At 43.2% G+C, this 13,220-nt stretch overlaps 1 protein-coding gene across 2 annotated transcripts; it reads left to right on the forward strand.

Moving 5' to 3' along the window:
* The first annotated feature begins 310 nt into the window (after positions 1 to 310).
* Positions 311 to 13,220, forward strand: mdc1 (mediator of DNA damage checkpoint 1). 2 transcript variants are annotated; one of them, XM_015045908.1, is made up of 13 exons: positions 311 to 557; positions 1,061 to 1,198; positions 2,217 to 2,771; positions 2,847 to 2,925; positions 3,748 to 4,835; positions 5,119 to 5,181; positions 5,649 to 6,441; positions 6,529 to 9,001; positions 9,822 to 9,953; positions 10,750 to 10,932; positions 11,020 to 11,145; positions 12,074 to 12,184; positions 12,273 to 13,220. In XM_015045908.1, the coding sequence occupies exons 2-13, from the start codon at positions 1,063 to 1,065 to the stop codon at positions 12,474 to 12,476; spliced, it is 5,943 nt and encodes a 1,980-aa protein (XP_014901394.1). In that variant the 5' UTR covers positions 311 to 557; positions 1,061 to 1,062; the 3' UTR covers positions 12,477 to 13,220. The 2 variants fall into 2 exon arrangements, with proteins under 2 accessions (XP_014901394.1, XP_014901393.1); XM_015045907.1 differs by having other exon boundaries at positions 5,649 to 9,001.

Raw genomic sequence — 13,220 nt, forward strand, 5'->3', positions numbered from 1 at the left:
CATATTTTCATCTCAGCAGTAAGGTGTTGCTGAAAAAAAAATTGCTTCTGGCCAATACCTACTGTTTCAGTAATAGACCAGTAGTTTGTGATCAATCACAATGTATGAGCTTTACTTTCTCACGCGAATTACTGAGCTAAAACAACTTGAGATCTATATTATCTTTTTCCTCCCATCATTTCCATTGCTCTCTCTCTCTGTGCATGGCGCGAAAATAAATGGACGAATTAATCCATTAAGGAACTATTGGTCCAATCAGAAACGCTTTCGGAAAAAAACTATCCAATGAAAGAGAGAGTACGTCATAAGTGACACTTATATTGGCCAATAGCTCTTTGCTCAAAGACATATTGTGGGCGTGGTTGGGTTAGTATTTACATTTTGTTTATGTCCACAAAGTAAAGCAAGACTCCGGGAAGCCTGTGCTAGAGCATGATCCCGTCATTGGTTGTTGGAATATTAAAACGCAACGCGTCCAGGGTAATGATCAGCAGATGAGCCCATCTGAGCTGTAAAGTCACTCGTTAACAGACGGATACTTCCTTTCTAATTTCAAGGTAACAGCCATGTGGTTCCAAAACCGGACCATTTTTAGCCGGAAAGTAGTAAACATTGTTGGAAAAGAATAAGGATAGTTACTATAATATAAGGATGATTCTCGCTAACCTAACTGGGATATTGTAATTCGAACTCACTAACGGCTAACAGGTTTACCGTTGACCGGAAGTGTAATTGCTGTGATTTTGACACTAAAAAAGCAATTATATACGCTTAATAAAAGTTATTTCTGTGTTGCTTGGGCTTATCTAGAGCAGACCTATAAATTAAATTTGATTAAGAAGACAATATTTCAATAAAAAGCTAGCTAAATGCTCATAGTGAAGCCTCTCTCTATCTGTTAGCTGCAGATTACTTATGGTTTAGCCACTAAGGCTAACGTTAGCTGCATGCTGTAGCCCTGCAGAAGGCAAGCATGTTGCTAAGCTAACATTAGTAGGTTTTAGAAGGGGAAATTGTCTTTGTTTAGGGTTTATTGCCATCCTGCTTTGGTCTTTAACAGGAATGGATGCAACTCAGGCGATCAATGACTCGATATTCGAGTCAGAGGAGGAGGAAAGTGAAGAGGAGATCCAAAATGAAAGGAGGAAACCACTGGCCAAACTGTGCATCTTAAATAATCCACACATCCCTGAGAAAGGTAAGTGTCCTACTCTGGTATTTTTTACCTCTACTGTATGGTATGCTAGGGGAAAATGTGCATAAAAAGCAATGAAATACCTTATTCTTTAACAGTAGCAGGGCATATTACACAGAAAAAAATTGTAATACTAATATCTTTAACAAAATCAACAGCATGTTTGTACCCCCCAACGACCCATTTATGATGCATGTAGAAAGAAATCTTTACATTTTAGATTGATCATAATTTCACAGATCTTCTAAATAGTAATCCATGATTTTCTGTTCTGTTGGTGGATAAATATGACATGACTTGGAGTAATTCATCTGAGTCACTTTACAAAATTGGAAAGAGGAGAGAACATGCCATTTAAGTAAGGCAGGTGTTTGTCAATCTTGGTATGCTATAAGAAAGTGACAACTTGCATATGTTTGCTGAAGCCTACAGTCAGAGCAATAATAAAAAGGTTAACACAGCAAATCTGGAAGAGGCTTCATATGTGTCTTGCCACGACAAGTAGTGAGGAAGATGGTAAAGGAGGTTTAAAAAAAACTCAGAAAAGTCGCATTTTGTAGTCACCAAGTCTCTATAACTTCCATTGAACTCTATATAACTGACAACCAGTTCTTTAAACAGGACCATATTGTTTGTTCACAATTTGATCATTTTACAAACTGGTGTAAAATCGGAGATAAAAGTTGGAAAAGCATCATATATCTGCTTAATACTATGGAGGATATTTGATGCTTTGGGTCTTTTTCTCTTCCAAAAGATTCTGAATCCATGTCATCTTCATCTCTTTGAAATTTCAGCAAACTTTACGTTAAAATATAGTTCTGAAAATAAGATGAGGACAAATCTTCCCAAATTAAATGGTTTTAATATATTCTTAAATTATTCAGTGTAGGAGTAATAAACAGCCCATTAATTACAATTTTTTATTCACATCTCTACTAGAGTCACAAATTTGTCTGTATGCGTAGTCTGTCATAACTGCGTAACTTTTCCAATAATATATTTTCTCTCTGTCACTTAGAGTTGCCCCTCTTCCTGGGAGATAATTTCCTGGGTCGTGACCCAAATCTTTGCACACTACAGTTGTTGGCACCATCTGTGTCCAAGCAGCATGCTGCCATCAGCATCTCTGTTCACCGGAGAAGAGGTCGTGTGCATGAAGTGGACATGGAGGCCCTGGTTTGGGACCTAAAGAGCATGAATGGGACCCGTAAGGGACGCCTAAAGCTGACCCCTAACGTGCGCTATGCCCTTACTGAGGGCGACAGCTTGGTTTTGGGGGACATCCCATGTCGGTATGTGAGCTCCAGGGTGGACTCCCCTTCTTCCCTTGGTGACATTGAGACTCCAAGACAATCGGAAGCAAGCGCCAGATTGTCAGATTGGGATGACGTTGACACAGGAAGCAAGAAATGTGTCAGTAGTGGCACAAAGGCTAAGAGGACTGCCGTCACAGGCGGTTGCCTCTCATTTGAGAAAACTCCAGTGCAGCCACAGGGGAGCTTGGTGCCAGAATCTGATTCTGACTCAGAGAGTGAAAGAGAAGGGAGAGGAAACAGAAAACAGAAGGCTGTTGGTATGTGAAATTTATGGCGATTCATAAGCACAACCACTGTTTATATTTTTATTCACCAGTTGGCTTTGATTTCAGTGTCTGATTCAGACTCCCACAAATCCAGTCTGAACAATTCTGCATTTGTAAGCCCTCCGAGCAAAGTGGTTCCTGAAAGGTATGTTTTCATATCTTAATTTTTACAGTGCATTTCTAACAGCTGTGTAAATATTATACTGAGTATTTACACATTTTATTACACATTACACTACAACCTCAAATATACGTGCATCTTACCTGGACTTTGCTTAAGAAAGGAACACAAAGTAGTGTTTGTTTTTATTTAAACCAGTGGTTTATATATATTTTTTCCAATAAATTCCCCACATTTGGAGATTTTCCTGCACAAAACCAATCGACCGTAACATTGTTTTTAGTGAAACAAATAAAGTGTTCTGTAAATGAGTGCAGATTGAAATAATAAAAAAGGGTTTTGAAGGCTTGCCTCATTAAAAAGTAATAGTTTCCATGTTTTGGGGGAATCAGTTGATTTTAACTTTCTTGTCTGTTCTCAACACTCTTTGAAAACGTGCTATAATTGGCAAAGTTTAATGAATCACTTAAATGTACATTTTGCTGCACAAAGGTCTGATTATGTGTATAAATTTGTCAGGAATTAAAGTCTAATTAATTGCCATTAATTAGACTTTATCATTCTAATTAATGCTAAAGTCTCCTCTAGGATTTGCTCTGTGATTTGCTCCATCCATTTTCCCAACAACTCTACCCAGCTTTTCCAAAACAAAATCCCCACAGCATGATGCTGCCATGAGATCCCAATAAAATAAATAAAAGTTTTTGTTTGGCATATGGACACTTTTTTGAAAGGCTCTGTAATGCTAACAGAAAAGAAATCAGAAAGTTTGAGTTACTGACAGAAAATCTGCCAGCAGCTGCTTTCAGATCTTAAATGCTGTTTTGTTTTTATACTGTTTTGCAGTGAAGACGAAAGCTCCATCACACCGTCCTCCTCCAGCAGAAATGGGTCAAGCAGACGCATCAGTTTCAGCTTGGAGAAGACGGATGTTGACCTGGAGAAAAACAAGTCACCCGTGTTTGTGGAAAATGGTATGGAGGAAGGAGAAGGAGCAGCCGAAGGAGGGACGTTTTCAGAAGAAAGCAGAGATAATGTGAAAAGGGAAGGCGGTAAAAGTCCCACAGGAAGCGGTGAATCACTCAGGTCGCCGCTACAGGTCTCCAGAGACGCCGTCCCTGAATTTAACCTGGACAGTGACACGGATGTGGAGGGAGGAGAGGAGGAGGAGGCGCCTGCTGGGAAAAGTGATCAACGCCCAAACACAGTCCTGTCACACATGGACAGTGACACGGACGTTGATGAAGATGTCTCAGATAAAACTCCAAGAACGTCATCTTCAAATGATGAAGCAACAAAATGTTCTCCTGCTGCTTCTGGCATTCAGCTTGAGGGCATCACAGTGGAGAGTGACACTGACATGGATGATGATGATGATGATGATGATGCTAACGTCACATCCAAAGCTACGTTACCTAAGGGTGAGCACAGTGCTGACTCCGTCCCTTCAGTACAGTCTGAAGATTTCCACTTGGACAGCGACACAGACGTGGATGAGGAAGAGGAGGCTGGGAAACGGGGGAATCCCAAAATGGGCGAAACGCTCAGTGAAAACTCTGATAAACCTCTTTCTCCTCACAGTCTCCATCCAGACAGTGACGCCTGTGATAAGGAGGTGGCTGCAGCTGGTTTGGATATTTTGTCCGAAAGTGATACAGACCTGGAGGAAGACTCACTCCCCGCTGTCCCTGCTGCTGCAGCAGACCTGCCTGTGTCGTCTGCTGCAGCAGCAGGAGCTCCAGAATCTGATGCAGACACAGATGTTGACGAACCTGTTGCTCCCCGAGCTGCAGACGAGGGCAAACCAGCTGACCTTAGGATGGAAAGTGATACAGACGTGGAGGATGAGGAGGCAAATCCTGGGGAGGAAGAAGGGGGCCGACAGACAGAAAATGCTCTTCGGCAGAACTGTTCTACTCCTGTTCAAGTTTCAGGTAATCTCTCATAAATAAACAGATGCAATATCATAAAGTTTAAAACTCCAAGTGAAAACAGTAGAAGTAAAACTACAGCAACACACTGAAAGAAGTTCTTATATCTCAGAGATTAATCTTGAAATCAGAAGAGATGTGATTTTTGTATTTCTTTTTTACCAGGCAAATTATTTCAAGTCAATTTCAGTCTCCTAGTAAGACAGATTTACCCTAAGGATATGAACCCTGTTGTGAAAAGTTTGAATGAAAAATAAAATAGTCTTTTTTGTCCTTTTTTTTGCAGAAGGAGAAGTTGAGCAGATGGAAACTCAGGCCTTCACAATCCCCACTTCTCATCCACCTAGAAGTGGGTTTTACACATTTATTTTATAGATCCTGTTTTAGAAATATTTAGGAACTATACATAAACAATGGACACTGTTACTTGTCGGTCTGTCACAATAATAACTTTTGCTAGACAATAAATTGTCCTAGAAATGATTGAGATAAAGGATGATTGCCATTCTGATACAATTTTCAACTAAAAATAATGATAAAAGAAAAATGCCAGAACATTGTCCAAGATCAATAAGCTTTAATTTCCAAAGAACTCCCTCTGCTGGCTAGCCAATGTACAACACAAAGAAGTTAATAACATCCACTTATAAACCAATCTAATCTACTAAACCAATAATTGACAATCAGTAGATTACTTGTTTGCATCCCTACACACCACATTTTTTAGATTCTTTTTTTTTATTTATTTATTTATTTTTTTTTATAAATGTGTTACAAGCTTAGTTTTAAATAGATTTATTTTCTTTGCTCCTGCAGATGCTGTACCTTCCTCCTTAAGACCAGCATTAATGTCGTCTTGCTCAGACAGTCAGGAAGATGAAGATTATGCTGTGGCTGAGACCCAGTCTTTCATTCTTCAGACAAGAAGTTGCCACAAAGGCTTGAATCCAAACCGAACCTCCGTTCTCGAGTCCTCCGCTGTCAAACCAGAGGACCGGTCCAACAGAGATGATTCTTTCCAGCTGGGACTGTCTGACAGCAGCCACCTGCAGGGCGAGGCCAGGGAGAACGCCCGAGCTGACGCCGCAGTCGATGGTGGCGTAAACATGGAGGATACTCAGGACTATGAGGAAAGTGCAGAGAATGACTCGAACCTGGAGGCCACGCAGCCCTACGAGGTGGAGCATCCCAGATCTTTGTCTAGAAAAGAAACCTGTGTTGACTTGACTATGGAAGCAACTCAGGCTTATATCCCAGAACCGTATGGTGAAGGTTCAGATGAAGATGAGGGACTGAACTCTGCCAGGACTGAGAGTGTGGCTCCATCTGCACTTGCTATGGCTGAAACCCAGCCAATGTTCTCTTCTGCGGAGGATAATGAGCCAGATTGTTCCTCAGAACCGGTTAAGAATGAAACGGAGAGGCACGTCGCTGATTCTGAATCAGTAGTGGAAACACAGCCCATGTTTACAAGCGACAACGAGGAGAGCGGCGATGAAGAGTTGTCAGAGTCCCTGAAGTCTTCAGAGGCGCAGAAACATCCACGGACTTCTTCACCTTTATGCCTTGCTGAAACCCAACCCGTGTGTCTGAGCGACAATGAGGAGAGTGGCGACGACGAAGAGTTGTCAGCGGAGTCCCTGCGACCTTCAAAAGTGGAAACACACCCAAACACTGATGCGGCTTTGCCGCTTGCTGAAACCCAGCCCCCGCATGTCGGCGCTGACGAAACTGAGCCGAAGGATTCATGTGGAGATCATGAAAATAACTCCGAGATCCTTCTTCCACGGAAAAGAAAAGCAAAGCAGCTTCATATTGACGAAGAGGAGTCGCAGCAGCGCACAGACTCTGGTGAAACACAGCCTTTGACTCCAGGTGAGGATGATGACGATTTGATGCCAAGCCTGCGGAAAAGGAAAGCAAAGCCGCTGCAGCTGGAAGACGAGACACAATCACTCGTTGGTTCTCAAGTCTCTGCAGATGGATCTCAGCGTTCGGTTACATGCGAGGAAGAACAAAGCAGCCAAGACTTTATCTCCACCCGAAAAAGGAAAGCGAAGCCGCTGCACATTGAAGATGAGCAGACCCAGCCTCTGATAAGTTGTGAAGATGAAGACATCCTACCAGAAAGGGAGACGAAAGCTCTTCCTCTCACCGCTGCTGGAGTTCCTCCTGCTGAAGTTCAGGCAGAAGTTCAGGCAGAAGGGAGGGATGGAAAAAGGGATGGCGATGAATCCGTCACATATCCACGGAAAAGAAAGGAAAAGCGGCTTCATCTTAAGGAAGAGGAGACGCAGCCGGTCTCAGCTTCTGAATCTCAGAGAAGAATCGACAGGACGAAAAAGGAAAGCAAAGCCGCTGCAGCTGGTACCAAAGAAACAGGAGAACAAACCAAGAACAAGGATGAGAGCGACCAGCAGGAAGTGAAGGTAGTTAATCGACAGACAAGAGGGAGAAGAACTACAAGAAAACAAGAACAAGACGAGGACAAAAAAAAGAGCCAGACAAAGGAGCAAAGAGACGGGAAACCTAGAGAAGACAAGGAAGAAACAGAAAGACACAAGGAGAAGGAAGAGCTGAATAATGAAGGGACATCCAAGTCTCATCTTGAGGACGAGATGCAGCCGGTTACGATTTCTGAAGTCTCTCCAGCGAATACTCTGAAAAAAAACGATGTGTTTGATGCATCCAGCATTTCGAGTTCAATGGAAACTCGATTAGGAGAAGAAGAAGAAAAGGCACAATGTTCTTCACGTCAAAATAGACAAACAAAGACTGAAAATAAACCATTACCAAGCACCAAAGGACGGAGAGGGAAAGCCAAATCGGAGGATGACAACAATCAGGAAGAGGTGAAGGCGGCTAATCAACCGTCCAGAGGGAGAAGAAGTACCAGAAAACAGAATGATGATGAAAGACAAAGGAGCGATGAAAATAAGAGCCATATAAAGGAGGAAGGAGACAAAGAAGCGAGAGAACATGTGGAAACAGAGAGGCGCAATGAGAGGGAAGGAAAATCAAAAGGAAAACACAGATTAAAGGAGACGAAATCAGGAGGTGAAGTAGAAGAAGAAAAGGGAACAAGTGTGGAAACAACAAAGATGGACCAAGAACACCTTGCAAGACTGGAGAAAGAAAAACAGCCCAAAGAATCACAAGAAGACAAGAACGAAGAGGAGAGCCCCAAAGGTTCTGCAAGAGTGCGAAGAGCTGCAAGAAGAACAACCACAGCGGCGTGTGAAGCCTCGAGCGAGGATGTCCTGGCAAGGAGAACCCGATCCCGCTCCAACTCCCTCAGCTCAGAGCAGTCGGTCTCCTCCATCAACAGCAACACCCCGGAGAACAAAGGGAGAGGAAGAGGAGCGAAGAGGAGCAGCGAAGCCTCCCAGACGGATACTGTGAGAAGCAGCCGCCGAAGGACGACGACGGCGACCGCAGCGGAGCCGGACGCTGAAGCTCAGGCGGTCAGTGCGAGCTCTAAGGTCTCCAGAGGAAGACCACAAGGAAGAGGGAGGAAGACCTTGTCTCAGCCCGATGTTGTGATTAAAGAAAATGAACAGAAAGCCACTGAAGTTCTGCAGCTAGATGAGAAAAGGAAAGCAGAGCCTAGGCTTGCTGGTACCAGTAGGGGGCAGCGGCGAGTCACTGCCAGTTGTTCTGAAGCTTTAGTTTTAAATGATGAGGGCCTTCAGTCAAATCAGGAAAAGACGTCTGCTGATCTAACATCCCCTCTGCCCAAGAGGAACATGAGGGACAGGGGCGCAAAAACTGTAAAGACCGAGCCTGTGGAGGAAACTGAGGCTCCCACAGCGACTGACGGTGACGAGACCACAAACAAGAGAAAAGCAAAAACTAGTGAGGAAAAAACTGAAGTGGATAGAGTCCAAAAATCAACAGAACCAGGAGGGAAAGAGGAGCAACAGGAAGAGATTCCTGCTGGGATACAGGGCAGGAGAACAAGCAGAGCCTCAAGCTCTCAGGTGAAGAAGAACGAAGAGTTGCCCCCTAAACAGGAATTAAAAGATGGAAAGAAGGCGGCGGCGGGAGCTGCTGGGAAGAAAGCCAGGGGTCGAACAACCGTGGTCCAGAAAAATAAAAACCAGGAGCTGCAGGAAACTCAGACGTCTGGTTCTTCCATGGAGCCGCCTGGAAACGAGATTGAACCAGAGGTGATTTTGTTGTTTCACTTTAAAAATAAGATTTATAGTCTAATGCGCACATCCATCCAAAATGGCTAAAGCACAGTAGGAACTAAGCTTTTAGCTTTTAGATTTGCTGGTTCATTTTGCTCCATGAACCAGCAAATGGAACAAAATGTCCCCAGTTATGTGATGCACTTCCTTCTGTGTGAGGGGTTTCCAACTGGTTCCAACTGGTTCCAACTGGCCGCATCACAATTATGAAGGTCCTCACAGGGCCGATTGTGGGAGAATATATGCATAACTGTTAACAAACTAAAAATTTCTCTGCATTTGATTAGCACTTCTTAAAATGTAACAATTTCAACATCACACTGATGTAATTTGACCCTGTAAATGAAAACTGATAAAATACTATTTAAGCATACAACTATGTTAAAGTGTGTCACCCTCTAGAATCTAGAGGGCCGCATAAGTAGCTATGGTGGGCCGAATTTGGCCCGCGGACCTCAGGTTTTACACCTGTAATCTATATGATGGCACATATTTTTCTTCTGCTCAACTTTGTCATGCATCTAATGGATTCAGTGAGTTGATGGTCGCCCACACTTTCTTCTTGCATTTTGTCACTGTTGTTCTGAACTGAACTGAATCCAGATTATCAATTCCCGACTTGCAGTCCAATGTGATCGAGGTCAGGGCCGACACAACGAGGAAGAAAGACAAAACGGTCAATAATTAAGACCAATATTATAAGAAGTATTCATATAAGTGTTGTACAGATTACTACAGCTCAGCTCCTGTCTTGTCCTACTTTCTTCTTTCTTCCTCTCCTCTGTAACTCGCTCAGATCTCGGCCGTGACTCCTCCCCAGAAGCGGCGGGTTTCCTCAAATTCCTCCCCCATGGCGAAGACGCCGCGCTCCTCCTCTGCGTCTCCAGCTACGGTTAGCCGAGTTCGAGCCGGGAGCCAAACCTACAAGGTCTGTGTTTCTGTCATTTACCCAACAAATAAAACAGGCAGGATATTAGAGCTTTTATGAAACTTTCCTTTAAGGCCCTAAAATGAAAGATTTATATGGGAGAAGATTAGGGCCACTGAAAAAAAAAATCTGACTTGAATCTCAGTTTCAGAAATGTAAATAAATAGAAAAAAAAAAGTCAGAATTTCGAGCAAAACGTGGATAGTAAAGGTGTGGATAGGTGGCAGCAAATGATTTGTAATTTTTGTATTTAACTATTCAACACCAATAAAAACTGTGTGAGACATTTTCACCTCTTATAAATACATTTTTTAAAAACTGTACTTCCGTTTTATTCATATTTGAGTTGATGACATCACATGAAGCGGCAGCAATCAGTAACAGACAGGAAGCAGAAAAACGTCCATGTCTGATCTGATCGGTGATATTTTTGAATTTTCTTGACAGTTTGTACCTTCTCTGTTTTCTTTAACTACTTCATCCTGTATTTTGCATTTTTTCTCATTTGTTGTGTTTTTCATCTAGATACTACTCTCTTATCTTGGAAGGGAACTTGTATCATAACCTTTACTTAAAGTGGGAGAGTTAACATTTATTTTTGGTTTATTAAGGTCTCATTTCTCACTACTCACCAGACAAATGAAGAATTAAAAAAAAAAAAAATCTGTAATAACAATGAAATTAGGCTCATATGTTTCCATATTTGCTCAATCAGGTGCCAGATAGATTTAGATCTCAGTTTGTGAGTAAAACTGCCTGTTATCCGTGACGTGAAGCTGTGCTGTTGTTTTCTCAGGTTCTGTTCACAGGAGTGGTGGATGAAGATGGAGAGCAGGTGCTGGCTCGTCTAGGAGGCGCCATGGCCAGAGGCGTCTCCGACATGAACTGTCTCGTGACAGACAAAGTGCGAAGGACGGTCAAATTCCTGTGCGCCGTGGCCAAAGGTGTCCCAGTCGTCACCACTCGGTGGCTGGAACAGGTCATTAGCAGGAGCTGCTAAATGCAACACAGACTCGTTCTCTCGGGTCGGCTCAGTCCCACTCAGACTCTCCTCTCTTGGTTTCAGAGCGGTAAGGCTGGGAGCTTCCTTTCTCCGCTTGCTTTTGTTGTGAACGATCCGGAGCAGGAGAAGAAGTTCAGCTTCTCCCTGCAGGAGTCTCTGAGGACTGCCAGCAGTCAGCCTCTCCTCCAGGTGCTACCTCATCCTCTTTACTTCTTCTCTTATTATTCTCTGAGTGGCTGATGGCGTGTAGCGAGTATTTCCTTTAGCTGACGGCGCAGCGGTGCTGGTGAGAAAGACTGACTCACTGTAGACACGGAGAAATGTTTGAGTCATTCCCGGTTCTCATCCGATGTCGATGTGTGCATGTGCGCGTGTGTGCGCGCGCATGCCACCTTGCAAAGTGTTTAGAGTGCAGTGCATAAGTATTCCTACCCATTTTAACTTCTCCATCTCTTGGCAAATTACAACCACAAACTTTGATGTATTTTGTTGGGATTGTTTGCATGTCAGTCCACTTCACAAGTGTTAATGGAAGCTGCATGATTCGGTGTTTTCAAAAATATTTGAAAGCTGGTTGAGACCAAAGTGACCTGCAGAGAAATTTGTTTTTACAAAGTGTCGACTCAGGTGGCCGAATGCACCTGAGACGCATTTTTCAGACTTTTATTTGTAAATAAACGTCTAAAAACCAAATCCCCCCGCCCCCTTCCATTTTGCAATTATGCATTTTTTCTTGCTGATGTCAGATGACATCCTTGGTTTTTGATTGTAACGTGAGAAAATGTGAAACCATTGGAGGGTTGTGGATATTTTTGCAAGCCGCTGTTTCAGGTGGAGTTTCGGGAACCAGTGGGAATTAATTTGACATTTGCTGTTTGTGTTCTTATTATGTTTCCGGGGTTGTAGAGTTTCATCACCGTGGTAAGATGAGAGCTGGAAACAACAAAGAAATGCTGATGCCAAGCTAATATTAGGGTGTACACCTCACCAAACTCTGTTGCCAAGAGCTTTTTTATCGATTTTCTCATTCTGTTACTGTTAGTCCATAAGAATAGACGAATCCTTCTGTATTTGCTTACGAAAATGTGCAACGTATCACTTTGCTTCTTTGTTTCAGGGATATGAGATCCACGTCACGAAGTCGGTAAAGCCAGAACCGGTTCACATGAAAGACATCATCACCTGCAGCGGCGCTACCTTCCTGACAAAGATGCCTGCGGCTCACAAGGTGCCAGTCGAGTCCAGAGCTGTAGATGTTGTCTTGTGTCGTTATTCTGACTCACCTCTCCTCTGTGCCCCGACTCTCCATCTCTCAGCCTCGGACCGTGGTGATCTCCTGCGAGGAGGACCTGCGGCTGTGTGGCCCCGCCGTGTCTGCGTCTCTTCCTGTCGTCACTGCCGAGTTTATTCTCACAGGAATCCTGCAGCAGAGAGTCGATTTTCAGACTCACGCACTTTCTCCCTCTGCCACCAACCCGCGGCCTGCTGAGGGCAGAGGAAGAGGCCGAAAGAAGACTTAGCACACGATATCTCACTGTGAGCACGTTTGGGTTTGTGCGTCTCTGAGATTAAATGACAGACTTTCTATCTGCGTAAAAAGTTAGGAATGTATTCACCATCAAATGCAAACAAATTTTCTAGGTACGTTGTTTTTGCTTCAGGTGATAGTGTTCATTTTCTGTTTGCTTGCAACATTTAGAACATGTTCCTGGAGGCTGGACTCGTGAAGCAGATTAGTTTCCGCCATGAAGTTTGATATGTTTAAATCATGCGCGTGTGTGTGTGTGTGTTGAAGTCTCTTTATTGAAATCCATCTGCTCCAGATGTCTGTAGGTACAACAAGATTGTTTCCTGTGCTGATAAAATGTGCATAGTGCCTTTTATATGTCAGATGACCATGTGCTCACCACTGTGTCTATTGCTCCTGTCTCCATTAAGCAGCTCCACTCCATTAAGGCGTCATTCAATCTCCTCTCCTTCAGGGAGAGATGCACGCCATGATTTCCTCCTAGCTATGATGCTGCTGCAGCAGCAGCAACATTTCATCCTGTTGGCCCATCACACACCTTCACTACATGTCAAACTCTTACTGGGTTTTTGCTGTACATGGTCTTTTAAAGGTGAAAACAAAAACTTGTCATTTATGCCTCACATGTGACTTGACAGAGATTGTGTCAAATCATGAAAACATTAAAGGTTTTGTATATGTTGGAATTGTTTGTATTTAATCTTCTCACTCTATGTTTGCATAAATATCTCAAATT

The sequence above is a fragment of the Poecilia latipinna genome, unplaced genomic scaffold (assembly GCF_001443285.1).
Source record: "Poecilia latipinna isolate Pla-1442-1.1 unplaced genomic scaffold, P_latipinna-1.0 Scaffold753, whole genome shotgun sequence".
Lineage (NCBI taxonomy): Eukaryota > Metazoa > Chordata > Actinopteri > Cyprinodontiformes > Poeciliidae > Poecilia > Poecilia latipinna.

Coding starts and splice junctions, on each gene's coding strand:
- mdc1 (XM_015045907.1), top strand. CDS start 1,063: ATGGATGCAACTCAGGCGATCAATGACTCGATATTCGAGTCAGAGGAG. Junction 2,926..3,747: donor AGCAAAGTGGTTCCTGAAAG/GTATGTTTTCAT, acceptor ACTGTTTTGCAG/TGAAGACGAAAGCTCCATCA. Junction 4,836..5,118: donor TACTCCTGTTCAAGTTTCAG/GTAATCTCTCAT, acceptor TTTTTTTTGCAG/AAGGAGAAGTTGAGCAGATG.